The sequence below is a fragment of the Epinephelus fuscoguttatus genome, linkage group LG1 (assembly GCF_011397635.1).
Source record: "Epinephelus fuscoguttatus linkage group LG1, E.fuscoguttatus.final_Chr_v1".
Lineage (NCBI taxonomy): Eukaryota > Metazoa > Chordata > Actinopteri > Perciformes > Serranidae > Epinephelus > Epinephelus fuscoguttatus.
The window spans coordinates 2414797-2431751 of NC_064752.1; the positions used below are offsets into that span (position 1 = coordinate 2414797).

Consider the following 16955-nt stretch of genomic DNA (forward strand, 5'->3'; position numbering starts at 1 on the left):
TTCTCATTAACAACAACTACAAAAAGCTGCCTCCAGCTGCTCAAACACTCTCTGTGTGATCTGAGCTGGTGTTTTTCCAAAATGGCCGACCTGTTCCCATTTCCATTGTTGTGCTCAAAGTGTTGAATATGTGCACACGTGACACAGCTCTGGTGAACACTAGAGATGCTCAGTTAGCTTTAGAACAACTAATCCATTAACTTTATAAATCTACCAGAGAACAGAGACAGAGGTTAAAGGTCAGCAGCCTGGAGGAGTTTTATTATCATCCAGTCCAGGTTGAGTTCATCAGACTGCTGCAGCTCAGAGTGCTGCTGGCCCTTTAAGACTCTCTCTGTCGCCGTGGTTACAACCAGGAAGTAACACAGTGTCTTTAGCATGTGAACAGATGTGACTTTAAACGTTTCAGTCCTGTTGTTCTCTTTGCCCTCAACTTTTACCAACTGTAGCTCCTCTCTGACAGACAGGTGAGTGCTGAACACACACAGCGTCACGTCACGGGTTTATTCCGCTCCTCTTTCACCGATAACGCCGACTCATCTGTTAGCTGCTATGCTAACACCTGCCTCTGCTCCGCTAGCCTCCGTGCTAACGCTAAGCTAACTTGGAGTGTGTTAGTTTGTGTCGTCACGGCTCATGTGCTGTATGACAACATGAATATAGGACGTTATGGGTCTTCAGTGTTTCTGTTCAGTTTCACTTCATGAGCTCTGCTGTAACGTCGCTGTCCATGGTGCTAACACACACACACACACACACACACACACACACACACACACACACACACAGCAGTCAGCTAGCTGAGGAGCATCAACATGTTACACTGGGATCATGTTATGATGTTAGGTTCATCAATAGATAAATAATAATCAATAATAAGAGGCGGATGTTGTTATTGCACTGTATGTATGTAATGACACTCAGACTGGAAATGAAAATTAGGACAGTTAAGAGATATGGGAGTTCAGAGTTGTGAGAAAGTGTGTGTAAGTCTTTATTGCTCGTGCACCGCCTGAGCAGAGAGTGACCAGGGTGGGAGGGTCCTTGATGATGTTCCTGGCTCTGCAGAGGCACTGGGAGCAGGAGATGACCTCCAGGGAGCAGATGATCTCTGCTGTGGAGATCACCTTCTGCCGCGCGTGTTTGCTGACAAGGACAGATCTTCAGAGGTGCAGGTCCTCAGGAGCGTGAAGGAGGACTTGAAATCTAGCAGCCACTTGCAAATTGTAGAGTTATTTTTAGCTGAGCAAATGTTTTATTACATTGAAAACTTGTGTAAGTGTAAAAAGTCTCCTTTTTGAACACAACTACAATAAAGGTGAGATTCTCCATCTGGTTGCATTTGTTTCCCCCCAGTGTCATAGTTAAACAAATGTACACGGTATGATAACCATCATGGTTTACCTTAAAACCAGTATACCACTTCAACCCTATTTGTGTCTGGTATGATAAAAAAGCTAAACTGATGTGAATGAATGAATTTTGATTACTAAACATGCCTGCGTGGGCTTACAAGACACCATAGAATCAAAACAAACCAGAACCAGCGTCCGACGTGTTTTATCAAAGTAAGCACTAAGTAAACTGTCTGACTTCCTTCACAATCTGAAATCTGGTCAGATTACCGTTGAACAACTGAGTTCTCAGCACCAGAAAACCTCAGGGTTTACACCAGCCATCTCAAGGAACATTAACTCTCTGTAGTCATCAGAGTTTGAACAGCAGGGCTGCAACTAACGATTATTTTCATTGTCGACTAATCTGTCGATTATTTCTTCGATTAGTCGACTAATCATTTTATCAAAAAATGTGCTAAAATGCTGAAAAATGTCGGTCTGTCTTGTCCAAACCCCAAAATCGTGTCATCTAATGTCTTGTTTCGTACTCACGCCAAAGGCTTTGAGTTCACCGTCATGGGAGAGTGTGTAAAGCTGCCAATATCTCAACGTTAGAAGCTGCAGTAAGAGTACTTTGGGTACTTTAATAGTACTATTCTAAGAAAAATGACTCAAACCAATTAGTCAACTACTAAAATAGATTATTTTAGTAGTCGATTAGTCATCAATTAGTGGATTAATCGTTGCAGCCCTATTGTACAGTATAAAAGAAAATGGGAATCACTTTCCATTTTGCCCAAATCACACATTCTGTTTTCCTCCTGAATGTATTTAAGTGTCCAGAGGAAGGACACCAGCTCTCAGCTGTGCTGCAAAAGATCTTTTGCTTCGAAGTGAATAAGATGTTACACACATTATACTGTATGCACCTCTGGACACAAGATGTTGCCAGAAGAAGATTTAGTTTGTCCCAATACAGAGTACGTCAAATGCAGCGTGCCAAAAATACCAGTATGTTCTACTATATCCAGTCTGATTGTTCAGTCTGTTATTCTGACCCACAACCCTCTGCACAGCAGACAACACCTCACATAGACTGAGCTGCAAACAGATGACAGTTTGACAGCTGATTGACAGCTGTCAGAGGCCACAATGATGAATGACAGCACATTCAAGTGACTGATGACAAGTTGAATAGTAATAATAGAAATATTGATTGTTTAAGTGAACAAAGTGATCATTAATATTACAAACAACAAGAGGAAATAACTACAAAAATAACATTGACAGAACATCAGGTGTAACTTTTAACACTGTCATAAATATAACATGTTGTAATCTACAATCTATGAAGTTATAACTTTAAAGTTTAACACCAGCAGAGCTCTCTGGGTTGAACACCATCTCTGGTGAACTCAGTAAGTGCCATTTGTTTCATCTCCAAGTTAACGGATATAAAAGCAACAAGGGTCAAAGTTCAGGGCCTGATGTTAGAAAGTATCCACATTGTGTGCATAGTGCATGTAACAGCATGTAGTTTTTAAGGGCAGCTGCAGCAGCTACTGAAAGTAAAAAGAAAAATTATATGATTAGAAACGCTCCCTCAGTGTTTGTGGAGGCTTTTAGTTTCCACATCACACTTGATGTTTAAGTCTCTCACTGGTGGCGATTTACCAGATTCTGCTGTGGTCTGAAGGACAAGCTGATAATCAGAATGCAAGAAGCACAACAACATGCAAACACCATTACATGGGTATGCACACACGGTAGTGTGCAAACAAATATGCAGGTGCATGTACAAGTAGCTCAGGATGGTGAATCTGCAGGGAATTGTAATGATGCCTTGTTCAGACATCAACATGATGAATCGACATTAAGACCTTGGTGGGTAGTTTTCACCCGTACAGAAAGAGATTTCAGGAGCACAGCCAGTGTTCACTCCTGCCACTTAATAAGGTGTCGAATTTAAATCTGATGTCTGATTTGTTTCCAGAAGATGAGTGGGAGCTGTGACGACATCAAACCTGTGAACTGCACCATCAAACCTCCGGTCTACCTGCAGATTGGAGACACCAAAACAGACGCAGCTCACTCTGGAGTCTGTGTTGTAGACGTCGCCCTCCCCTTTGGAAAGCCCGTCAGTGTAAGCTAACACCTACCACAGACAGCTGCTGATTTAATGCACAGCACCAACGGTTTCCATGTCAGACACCACATATTCAGTCACATCAATAAACTCTTTTCATCCTTCATCTCCTGCAGCCTGCCGTATGAAAAACTGTCTAATTTAGCAAACAGACCAGAGTTAACCTCAGGTGTGGACACATGCTCCTCTTTACATGGCTACATGAGCTGCAGGTGGTGTAACACTGATTTGGAGGTTTTTAAAATAGCGGCCAGAGATGAGCAGAGACCTGTGTGACCCTCAGGGTTAACTCTGGGTTTTCAGCGCCAGACACAGGTTCACTTTTTGCCAGGATAAATCACAGTGGTAACTTATGCTGAACAGCTAACCTGCAGCACCAAGACTCCTGCACCCACCCGTACCCATGAAGCTCAGTAATGTAACCAACTCGTTACCCGCCAGTATGTCTAAGTCAAAGCTGCACCTGTTAATAAAAGTCCTGTGACCCTCCACCCATGATCACACCCGCCTCCCCTTTGACTGGATGGTGAAAACATTCAGTCCCTGCCAGGTTGGATTTAACAGATTTTATAATCCACGGTCGCTGTCTGTGTTTCAGATCAAGCAAATCACCTTTAAGAACTACTACACAGCCTATGTGACTGTACGGTTGCTGAGGAGGAGTCCGGGGCAGGAGGCCCCCGCCAAGTGGTGCACCGCCCTGAGAGACCTTCCTCTGATGGACAACCCCCACACTGAGGGCGGCTCCCAGGACTACTGCTCCATCCACAGGACACAGGTGGGCTGGAGCAGGTGTGTGTGTGTGTGTGTGTGTGTGTGTGTGTGTGTGTGTGTGTGTGTGTGTGTGTGCGTGCCCGTGTGTGCATATGATTCACCATCATTAAGCCAGTTTTATACTTGTGTCGAGTCAACCCTGTCTGAACCTTTATGGGACACGAGGATGTGTAAAAATGTGATGTGCTAGTGACCAGCTGTCCCTTGGCAGCACTCAGATATTGTTTATTCCTCCAAAGTGTGTGAACGATGAGTGCTGATCGCGAAATACAACATTAGAAGATGATGTCATATCGACCTCGTGGTGGTGGTTTTGTTCAGCCGCTGACCACCCCTGAACATTTCTATCTAGTTAAACCTTCGTCTTGTTTCCTGGTGAACATGAAATGACGGCCCACTTCTCTACACAGCCGCAGCTCAACTTCACATCCAATCTGTGAACCAACAGATCCCACTGGGCATTAAACTAACAGGCTGTCGGAGCTCGGCGCCATTTATTTCCCCTCTCAGTGGCGTTGGAGATGAGCCAACCAACCCTACAAGAAAGCCTCAGTCTGCATTGTAATGTTGATATATGGAGACAATACAAACAGAGTGATTTCTCAGTTCTTGTTTATTCTCTATGCAAATAGAGGCAGATGGTGAATGGTGAATTAATTTTTGTTTACTTCAGATGGTCTCATATAGTTTAAAGGGTAACTGAAAGTGTAAGTGATGTTTATTTACTGTATATGGTTGTTTATCATATTCAGCCTGTTCAGTAGATCCTGTTAGTGCACTGCTTCTTTGTGTGGAGACTGAAAAACTGTCATGAAAATATTTTTAGAGACCAGCAGTGTCTAATCAAGACCATCTTCAGCCCAGTTCAGACTGATGATACATGATGAGACAAAACCGTTTCAGAACATTGCAGAGTAAAGTTGCAGCAATGTGGCCGGTCTGATTGACTCAAGCCGGCTAATGGTGTCACCTGCAATTCAGCTGGTTACATCACCGGCGGCTGGTTTTAAAACGTAAAGCACGTCAGAGTCCTGCATGGGTCCATTTATGAAAACCTGTACCCACCCATACCTGTAAAGCTCAGTACCAGAAGTGACCCGTTACCTGTCATTATGTCTAAGTCAACCCCCCCCTCCCCAGGCTCCAGTCCCTCACATGAAGCGGGTTCTCCGTTCTTTTTTTTTTTCTCATTCAATTTTTATTGAATTTTCTCAAGTGCAAAACAAACCATCCTACACACAAAAACATCCCCCCCCCGCCATACTTACACTTACTAGTTTAACTGAATTGGCCACAGTGCACTCAAGTGTTGTGTGTTCTCAGAAGAGCTTTTTTTTCTGAAACGAGCTTATTTGATGAATTCCTTGCACCGGGAATGCTGCATATTTACACTCTGCTACAAATGCCCGCAGAGTTGAGGTCACACAAGTCACTGCAGCAAGCTGGAAATAGTTCACAGCAGCAGCAACACACGCGAGCACTGACCGCTGAAGCTGCCGTCACGTTCAAAATAAACCGCCGTTCACTGTTTTTGTTTGTTGTTTTCCTACATGTCTTTTTCATTTCATTCCATTGAACGCTTTTTGTCTGGCCTTCCTCATGCTGGTCTCCTGTGTTCCTGTGTGTGCAGATGCAGGTGGCGCCGGATCACGTGGTGTCTGTGAGACTGATCCTGAGACAGCCGTCCTCTGCCTGGCTGACCTTCAGCCTCGAAGAGATCAAAATATTCCCTCACATGGAGCCGGTTAGTTTTTATTACTGTCGACAAACAGAAACTGTGTTCAGAACTTTTGACAATCAAAGTAAAGCAACATGACTCACAGAGTCAACGAGATGGCAAAGGTCGAATAACATACTTGATGAGGTCTGAATGCCACCAAGAGTGGAGTAGTTATTCAGTCAGGTAACTGCTCCCCAGCTTTATGTACGTAGCATCAGTGTAATCATCCAGAGACTGTTTGATTTGTAGTGTAATTATGCTCCTGGCTTTAATTTTCTTTTTGCCAACTGTGCATCCACCACACAGTTTGCTCTCCAAACAAAGTGGGAGCCATTAGTTTGTCAGCTGGCTGTTACACGTAATGTGTTAGTCAAAGGAGCACCGTGTCAGCTGAATGTTCAGAGCGCACACACATCAGGGCAGTGACACTCAGTGCTGACGTGAACTCTTATGATACAAAGACATATTGCTTCCACCTGAGTGAAAACAGTGCGTGACTTCATCGGTCAAGTTTATTAGCAAATTCAATCTAACATGATCCACAGGCAGACAAGATGGGGGGAGTCAAACCTGTAATACACTCTTCTGTAAACACAACACGAACATGTCATTGCCTTTAAAGCTGATTTGGTGAACTGAGACTGTTCGAGCCAGAGGTGATCCCAGCCGACATTCCTGTCTTTCCTGTCTTTAAAGGGTAACTTCAGTTTTAAACTGCATCCTATTTGTTTTTTGTGTCTAAGTGACAAATGGGAACAATAAAAAAAACAAACTGGTCCAGTATTGAGTGAGAGGGCTGCAGCTGGCAGTGGCAAAACCACTCCAGGCATCTTCGCACCGTCAGTGTGAAAGTGACACTGAAAGTGTTTCTGTCAGTGACAGGCTCAGATTGTTATTCTAAGTGTCTGACAACATTATGGAAAGGATCCCTACAGAGATAGAGCTTTGTGTTAAAGCCTGAGATTCTTTTTGTTGAATCAGAAACAGCCCTGAAATCACTCACATCCAACCCTCCAGACTCCTTTTAAATATACAGTCATTTTATGATCGTAAAAACTAGAGCTGCCTCCTAACAGTCGACCAAGTGTTAGTCAGCCAGAGAGCACATTAGTCGGCAAGATTTCATTGGTCGCTTAGTTGCAAAAAAAAAAAAAAAAGTGAAACTCTATCAGGAGCTGCATCTCGTCACTGTCTCATGTTCTGACATTTTATCGACCAAACAACTGATCAATTCATGAAGAAAAAAAAATGGACGGATTAATTAGCTGCAGCCACATAGACACGATGGTGTAGTGGTCCCAGGGGGGAGCCCTTCTGTGTATGTTCTCTCCGTGTCAGCGTGGGTTTTCTCCAGGCATTCCGGCTTCCTCCCACAGTCCAAAGACATGCAAGTTGGGGATAGGTCATTGGTGACTCTAAATTGTCCGTAGGTGTGAATGTGAGTGTCCCTGCCTCTCACCCAGTGTCAGCTGGGACTCCCCCCACGACCCTCAAGAGGATAAGCGGTTACGAAAATGGTTGAATGGATGCAGCCACATATCTGTGAGAAGGTCAGAGGGATGATCAGCAGCAGCACACACAGCTGTCATTCTGAATAGAACCACTAGATGGAGCCAAAGTAAAGACCTTTTAGTCCACACAGTGGATTTAACAAACACATATTTAATAAAGCTGAATGATAACACCGTTAAACTCAGCCGTACACTTTAAATGACATCAGCTGTTCCTCCTTCCAGGACCCAGAGAAGGAGGTTTCTGATTGGCTGTCTGACCTGACGCTGGTCGACCATCATCCTGACCTGGAGGTATACATTTAGTTGTGTGTGTCTGACTGTCTGTGTGAACAGGGTGGTTGCTACCACTAAGGACACTGAGGTCATGTGTTCATGTGTCTCTTCTGGCACTGGATCATCTGAAACCTTGTGTAAATGAATGAGTGAATGAAAGAATGAGTGAATGGGCTGCAGTGCACCGTGGCTTCCTCTGCTCTACATCTGTGTTCCTGTGTGTCTCATAGGGCCTCCCAGACCCCCAGACTGTATCATCCAGTATCCAGCAGATGTGGGCTCTGACTGAGGTGATGCAGACCAACCAGACCACAGCCTCCATCGGACGGTTTGATGTGAGTCTGAAACACACTGATCACCACCACTAACAGCCTGATACTGAACAGAGGACACAGAGGCAGCTCAGTGTTCCAGCCAATAAATAAATAAGGGGGCAGTGGAAGTAGAGGCGATCTGGGTCTTTGTGGGGTTGCAGTTTGTGAAGCGAGCACTTGGCCAACATCCCACAGAGGCGGGAGGAGGACGTAAGGTCAGACCCAAGGGAAGGCAGCAGGGGCGGCACAGTCCATTCCAGAAGTGTATTTATAATATTACTAGAGTCTGTACCTGTTCAGGGAAGTCCCTCACCTATCTGTTATTTACAGTTTAGTCACCAAGTGCTTTAGGCCACCCTGTCTGTAAACCTCTCAGCTTCTTCTACCTTATCCTCCATGAAGGCAATCAGCGGAGAATTCTGAACAAACATTAAATCCTTCTGACACATTTCCCTGAGAACCAGAATGGACAGTGGATACATTTTTTTTTGTATTTCTACATGACCTGATTGAAGACAAAGGCTGCTTTGAATAGTCTGAGAAAAAAAATAAAAATCATACTATTAAAAAGGATGGGAAATAAGTAACAAATAAACACGTTCCGCAAACAAGGATTTTGCCAAAAAGACATTTCCTGGTGAGTCATAGCTCTGGAGATCACCTCTTCAGGTGAGAAATCAAGTTTGATTAGTGGGCGTCCACTAGAGCTGGCCCCTAATAGTCGAGCAAATGTAGGTCGACCAGAAAGGTCATTAGTTGGTAAGATTTCATTGGTCACTTAGTTACAGAAAAAAGAAACAACAAACAAATGAGAAACTCTATCAGGAGCTGCACCATGTCAAAAAAAATGAAAACCTATATGACTGGAGCATGTGTGACTTTAATGTGAAAGGACAGACACAGGAAGTGTCCACGCTCAGCAGTCAGACAGGAGTCAGGTTAATTTCCAGGGCTGGTACCTGCGGTTATTCCACAGGCTAGTTAATAACATGTCGGGCAGGAAATCCAAAGTGTGGGATCATTTTGAGAAGGTGAAGGACGAACCCAAGGTGATATGTAAACTCATCTTCATTGGTCGACTACAAACATGACGTATCATGTGAAACATGGAAGTAGCTACATGCCCATTAGCCCACAGCGTCATTAACAGGCGGCTCGCTCAGTGTGTGACGTGCACTTGGAGATAAAATATAGGCCTATATTAATGAAGGTTCATTAGTACGGTTTGTATTTCTCTGTAATGTAGCACAGTGTTAACAATGTTACTGATACTATTCTTTCTCACACCTTCAACTCAAAATATATCATTTAATCATTACGTTCATATCAGAAAAATGCAGGAGACTAGTCCACTGATGGACCCTGATGAGGACTGTTGGTCCACTGATGGACCCTGATGAGGACTGTTGGTCAATGAGGAACAGTCTCAGTCGGGGGCAAGCCCAGTGTCCACACATGATTTTAAGCTAATGCAGAGGTGGAGAAAATACAGATCTTTAGTAAAGTAGTAATAACTTTGTGTGGTCTTCTGTTGACGAGCTGCAGTGCAACACGTTCTGTGTGTGATAGGCACTTGATGTGTGATAAATCAACTCATTCCATGTGTTTAAGAGTTCTGAGTTGTGATTTGCAACACATGCACAACACATCTACCATGACAGCATCAGTGAGATGTCAGTCAGGTGTGACCTATATGTGTCTACAAAGAGATCTGATCAGTCAGAATAAGTGAGATCAGCTGTGTGAGTGTTCACAGCTGTTATGAAGACATGAAAGGAAATAAATCATGTGTCTCTGTTCTGTGTTGCTTCAGGTGGACGGATGCTACGACATCAACCTGCTCTCCCTGACGTAACATGGCCGTCGTGTTCTGACATGGAGCCCTCTCTGGAGCCACTGAGAGCAACAGAGGAAACGAACAAAAGAAAAAGTTGAATGTATGTGTTGCTGGAGTGACGAGGCATGATGTCACTTTAACTAATAAGAGAACTGTCATGATTTAAACCTTGATCACACCAAGACGCATCACAAGAGACACGGCTGCTTCAAAAACACCTTGGCTGTGTGTCAGGCAAAACAGAGTGGTGCAGCTGTAGAGCGGGGCAGCGAGTGCAACCAGGTGATCAGATGTGATGAACAGAAACACAAATGTATCTCCTGTAATCTCTCCTACATGTTGCGTTGCTCGCTGTCTCTCTACAGTAGCCCACATGACATTATCACAACATGACATATTTATTTCCTCTGACTTTGTAACTGTCTCAGTGTGGCTGTAGAAATTCAGAGTCCATGACTACACCAAGATTTCTGGCTTGTTTTGCAGTTTTCAACATTGAGCGGTGACTTTTGATTGTTCCTCTTCGGCTCTAAAAACAATGTCCTCAGTTTTTTCTTTGTTCATTTGGAGAAAGTTATGTCCATCCAGTCGTTCATTGTTTACAGCCCTCAGTCAGAATTTGTATTGTACCGTAGTCCCCTGGTGATATAGTTATCTAAATTTGTGTGTCGTTTGCATAATTATAGGAACATAGTTTGTTATTTTTTCATAATCTGAGCCAATAGAAGCATGTAGATGTTAAACTGAAGAGGCCCCAGTATGGAGCCTTGGGGAACTCCACATGTCAGTTTTGTCTGCTCCGATGTGAGATTACCTACAGACACAAAGTAGTTCCTGTCCTTTAAGCAGGAATAGAACCTGTTTAGTAGAGGGCACCCAGTTTTCCAGTCAGTTTAGTAATACGTTGTGGTCGACCGTGTCAAACACGGCACTGAGATCCAGTAATGCTGTGACTGAAATCATCTGAATCAGTCACTGAAGACTATAACGAGAGCCGTCTCAGAGCTGCGGTGTGGTTGAAACCTGCCTGGAAGACATTAAAACAGTTAAAAAACACCAGAGAGGTTCTCCTGGCTGCTCATGCAACTCTGCATATGTTCACGATTCGTTTTTTAACAATGGAGTGCCCTTTATCGTAAATAGATACTGCTGTCTTTATAGTTCCTACCTACTACATCTACCAGCATCAAAACAGCAGTAAAGCCTCTTGCTTGATTTAATTGGCTGCCTGGGTCAAATGTGACAATGATGAGCGTTGCGATTCCTCACCTTGGGCTCAGAAGTCGGAATATTTTATCTCTTACGTGCGCCAAAAAGTGCTCAAAAAACGCGACATGTGGTTCAAACAATGGTTTTGCTGGCAACACGTTTCTAGTGACGCATCTTGCTGTGATCGAGGTCTTATTGTGACATGTTTTTATTATTTTTTTTTTTTTTTAAATTTTGGTCATAAAACTACTTATATATATGCACCGAAACTACAGCATGTAAGGTGTTTAAATTATTTTCAGATAAAAGTCATATGTCATTGAGACGATACAATATTAACTGTGTTTTTGGGCTAAAAAGTATACTTACTCAGAAAAAGCTTTAATCCTGCACGCAGTGTCACTGTATAATTTTGACTAGACTCATTGTCAGGCATCAATATTAAGTATTCTTCTGTAACCTCCTGAAACCACTGGAGTACTTCATCCTGGTATTGTTTGACTGGTGTTTAGGTCGATGATGATGAATGTTAATGAGTCCCATTCATCGTGAAAACATTCTGAATACAATCATCTGTGGTTCTGACGAGACTCCAAATGTATAAAAATATCGGTAACAAGGGACAGAATTCTGCAGAGTGTTTATATTTAATGCCGTCCACTCTGAACACTGAGTGTGTCTCAAATCTCATACTTCCATTAGTACACTTCAGTGTAGTACACTATGTACACTACGTACCTCTTGCGTTGTGCACTAATTGCAACAAAGTAGTGTTGTCTGTAATCACGCTCTGCACTGACTGGACGTGACAACAGCTCTCTTTTTTAACCGCCTCTTCTTCTTCTTTGTCTTCTTTTTGAATTGCAAACAGGGTGGAGCATTATCGCATTAACACTTGATCTCCACCCACACATAAACCAAACTTACGCCACAACGTCAATGCTGATTGAGATGTGCCGCTGTAGCTAGGAGCAAGTTAGCTAGCTAGCGAATGCTAACATTAGCACTCGAATTATTGTTTGCAGTACCAAATCATCACAGGCCCAACAAACATCACTGACAGCTTCCATTCAACAACAGTTTTGGTACTTAGTGCAAAAAACATGTAGAACGACTCCTTGTTGTCTCCAGCCGCCATGTCAGAAGTTAAGAAGTTTGTGACGTCAAATAGATGGCAACCCTCGAGGGTGAGAGGTGTCTGTCATTCCACTCTCAACTTTTAGACCGTTTTGGGTGCGCCAGTAGTGCACTGCATTTTCTCATACTACGCAGTGTAAACACACTCGTGCACTCAGAATATTCAGTGCTTAGTACAGAAGTGTGAGATCTGAGACACACTGCAGGTGTTAGCACTGGATTATTTACCAGGTGTGTGTATCAGTACTGCTGACTTCTGTCTTTGTGAGGACCACCTCAGGTTAAAGACCCTGAGAGGACAGTTTTGGAATGTGAGGACGTTTTGGTCCGGTACAGATACAGACACAACGGAGCAGAACCACAGGAGAACATGGAGGCAGTTCAAGCAAGATACGACCGTAGGAGACGAGGAATACATTTAAATAAAGGCAGAACGAAACGAATCGTTAATATAGCGAATAGAATTTTCTCTCCATGTGTTGCGCTTTATTTAATGGCCTCACTGACCACCGCCGTCTACAACAGCTCTTGAAAGACACATTATTATTATTTTTTGTTGAAACTTTTGACTCCGCCCTCTGGTGCCATCTACTGGCCAACGTAACACACTGGGACTCACATGCACCAACATGCACACGCAGCCGAACTGTCTATCACAACCAAAACAAAGAACAGAGAAGCTCAGATTATTATTGTGTGTGTGTGTGTGTGTGTGTGTGTGTGTGTGTGTGTGTGTGTGTCTGTCTGTCTGTCTGTCTGTCTGTCTGTGTGTTTGAATGACAGGAAAAGGAGGCAGTATTGTTCTTTCTCTGTGGTGTTATTTGCAGCTTATGTTGCTACACACCAGTAAACACTAATACTGCGGTCTTTGCCGTGCGGAGCATCACTGAGCACTTATCAAACATTATTATTATTATGGTGGGATTCACGAGGGAATACGGCACATAGACTCTATTTAGCAGCTGCTGCTGGAAAAAAAAAAACTCTCAGAGGTGCTTCTTAAAATATTTCAGCTGCATAAAGAGCAGAGCAGTGTTTTAAATTCTCACAAGATTCCATCAATGAATCTGACGACGACAGGTGGTTGTTCTTCTTCTTCCTGTTTTACTTAGCAGAGAGCAGCCGTGTCACTGCTCATGTTGTTAATGTTCAGAATCGTTACTTAGAGGTAAAATCATTTCATGGTTTGATAGGACCTCACATACAGTAGAACATTAAGAGAATGAACATCCTGTACATCAAACATCCTTTCATTCATCCTGTCATTCTGTAACTAACAGTCGTATTTAAATCTTTATCTCAGTTTCAAATGTTAAGAAAACTTGAACAGCTGAGATGTTCTGTCTAAACTCAGTTTGTTAAAGGAGCTGTATGGTTTTTGAGTTTGTATTTATTTTGCATGGAAACACATTTGTTCTCCTCACAGTGATGTTTCAACTCTGCCTTACAGAAGCAGCAGAGACGACTGTGTGCAGGTTTGAAGCTGAACAGAACGTCAGTGTGACAGTTAATCCTGCTGCGCTCGACTTTGTTATTACGTTCTTGTCACTTTCCACAAAGTCTGTCAACCAGGATGTTTCCAGATACTGATGGAGGAGGAGAGGGAGGAGGAGGATGAGGAGGAGGAGGGGATGTGGGGTTACTCAGTCTGACCACGTCAGGAACAGACGATGAGGGGATTTCCTGTGGTCCAGATTCTCGAGCTGATGAGGGACTTTTCTTTTTCTCTTTTTTCTTTCTCGTTTTAAATGTTAGTTATTCAACTTTTTTTTCTCACTTTTTTGTATTAGAGGTGGACTTTAGCATACGCAGGTGGTGATTACATATAACACAACCAGCACACAAACAAACAGCATCACTACATCATCACGGAAACAAACAAAAACAACAACAGACAAAAACTAAACAACCTCATACAACACAGGGACAAATTTTCAAACTAGATAAACCACATCAAGAAAAACAAAACTGACGAGGGTTGCATCTTATCAGCAGTGGTACAAGAAATATCCAGATTATTTATTAAACTAAAAGTAGCAGATCCACACAGAAAAATGTGATTCTATAATTGATCAAGAGTTCCAGATGAAGCTGTTATACAACATTGTTAGAGATGTACAATTTACAGAAGAGAAAAGTACTCACAAGCTGAAAGTCATTACAAATGAATCAGTTAAGTGTTAAGAGTCTTTGCAAGTCTTTTACAGATGTTTGATCTGTGCACAACAGCTTCTATAACGTGTTATTGCTCTTATCACCACATAAGACAATAGAAATAACTAGATAAAATAAAGATTTGACGAAGGGTTTTTTTTTTTGTCTTTTCTTTGGGTGGCAGGTGGCCTTCTCTGGTGCTTTGTTGTAATTTGCTCAGCACAATAAAGTGATCCATTGTCCCACTCATGACTTTCTCCTCTCTTTTTAGCTACAGTTCGCCTCTTTATTAGGAAATGGGTGCACACAACATGCTGATGCAGTCAATTAAAAATTCATTTATAACGTATTGTATAGGCCCAGTTGAATACTGTGATGATAATGTGTGGTTACCACAAAATCCCACGGCACAGCTGGACTGGCATCACGACACACTATCTGAGAACCACTGGTTTAGATGATGTTTGTAGGGATGGAAGAAGGTTGTTCCTCAGAGATGCTCCTCTGTATTTATATGAATATTGATGAAGAGAAGCTCGACAGTACGGAAGATAAAATTCTTTAGAGTGGAATATATTCTATATAACTGTCGAGCTTCTCATCTAAGTTGACTTAAAAATGTTTTGGAAAACGCTCGGCCAATCATGAGTGAGATGAACATATTGTACATGAATACACAAATCTGGTTGGTGTTCACCTTAGAATTGATAAAAGTTGATATCTTGGTTTTGTCTTTGTTATAATTTTTAAATTTTGTTAGAAATATGATCAAGCTCAATTTTTTTTTTTTTATCGAGAGAGAGTTTGTTCATCTGAAACCATTTGGAAATAGACAATACCTCTTAATTTGCTTCTTGAATGAGTGTGCTAAAATTTTCATGTGAAGATACTCAACATGTATCATCAACAAATCAGGAAATCAAGAACAAAAGAGGTCCACGAGTGGAGCTCTGAGGTACTCCACTAAGTAGCTTTGCTCTGTGTGAATCATATGAATCGAGACATACTGTTCTCTGTCCTGTAAATAATCCAGCACCTTTCAGCATTAGAGAATCACAAAAGGTTTTACACCAAAACAAACAAGGAAAAATAAAAATAAAATAACTACTTTAACAGTTTTATGGTTCCTCATGGTGGGTTAAATCTGTATCAATGTATCAAGTAGCTTCTGATCATGTTTGTAAAATCTACAAGGTAACAGCTGTGAAATGAAAGTAAGCCAGTGAAAAGTAAATAAAACAAAATGCAGTAGAGCAGACGTAGAAAGTAACATAAAATGGAAATACTCAAGTAAAGTACAAGTACCTAAAATGAATTTTACACTAAATAAGCTTTTCTTTTACTGCCTAACTTTTTCAGCCTACATGATTGAAGTGAAACTAATATTTTTTGTATGTTGCCACAGCACTAAATAACCAAATGCCAACATCCTGGTGGGGTGGTTGTAAAGTATTGGTCAATACCAGTGACTCAGTTTGACTTTTCACAATGCTCAGGTTTGCTATCTGTAATCCTGACCTTGTGACCTGCTGCAGCTGCTCACAGACATTCCTACAACGTTCTACAAGACTCATCAAACCGAAAAAGGAACAGCAACAAAGTGTTGTGCATCATGATACATGACCTCTTTACCAGGTTCTGTCAGGACTCAGATGTCAGATGTATTGGTAGCTGACCTGCCAGCAAAGAGAAAGAATCAAAGAAATGTTCTGAGTTTGTTGAAACACATATTTGGTTCTTTTGAAATCATTTTCAACAATGCTCTGTGTATCTGTATTAAATATTAATTCTGTTCTAATATTCAATGAAAGTCATGCACATTGTACAGTAAACAGCATTACTCATTTGACTTGTACTTCTCTCTTAAATATTGAAGCTGTACTTCAACTGACACAAATTTCTCTTGAAAATCCTCTGGACTGGCTGATTACATCACTTTAAGAAATATCCAGTCGACTCAAGTGACTGTACTTGTCTTCTGAATTTTATCCAGTTTAACAGGAAATAAATTATTTGAGAGGGACCCAACTGCAGTCAAGATGGCCGACTAGGGCGCCGCCATATATCTAGTCTATACCGGAAAGTTGGAAAGTCCCAAGCGGAAGTTTCTTCTTCGTGTAATTTTTTGCTTATTCGGCGGCCATACTGATTAGCGGGTTGTGTTCAGAGAACGAGAGAACGGTAAGAAAAATAGTCTTTTAATTATCATCCAACGAGTGTGGTATGATTTCTAAGATGTAATTCGTGCTATTTACAAATGCGATGCATCGAAGAATTAGAGTGTCATGTCTCGTGAAGGCTGTTTCTCCGCTTGACTTGATGGTCTGGGCTAACGTTAGCTTAGCCAAAGAAAGTACGCTAATGGATTTGGCAAAGTCGTATGGCAATTTTTTCAGCGTTTTTGGTGTGTGTATTACCCTATACACACACACACGCGCATATTTATTTCTTACATATATATGTATGTGTGTGTGTGTGTGTATAAATAGATATATATATATATATATATAACGGTAAGATATATAACGGTATATATATAT

General features: G+C 42.0%; 1 protein-coding gene across 3 annotated transcripts; it reads left to right on the forward strand.

Annotated features, from left to right (window-relative positions):
• The first annotated feature begins 347 nt into the window (after positions 1–347).
• nicn1 (nicolin 1) lies at positions 348–14631 on the forward strand. Of its 3 annotated transcripts, XR_007450127.1 has the most exons (8): positions 348–467; positions 3331–3480; positions 4082–4261; positions 5888–6001; positions 7714–7782; positions 7995–8099; positions 9892–10015; positions 13712–14631. XR_007450127.1 is itself a non-coding variant. In XM_049586733.1 (7 exons), exons 2-7 carry the CDS (start codon positions 3334–3336, stop codon positions 9931–9933), a joined length of 657 nt encoding a protein of 218 aa, XP_049442690.1. In that variant the 5' UTR covers positions 348–467; positions 3331–3333; the 3' UTR covers positions 9934–13268. The 3 variants fall into 3 exon arrangements, 2 of the variants coding, with proteins under 2 accessions (XP_049442690.1, XP_049442702.1); XM_049586733.1 differs by lacking the exon at positions 13712–14631 and having other exon boundaries at positions 9892–13268; XM_049586745.1 differs by lacking the exon at positions 13712–14631 and having other exon boundaries at positions 3334–3480; positions 9892–13268.
• Positions 14632–16955: the final 2324 nt, after the last annotated feature.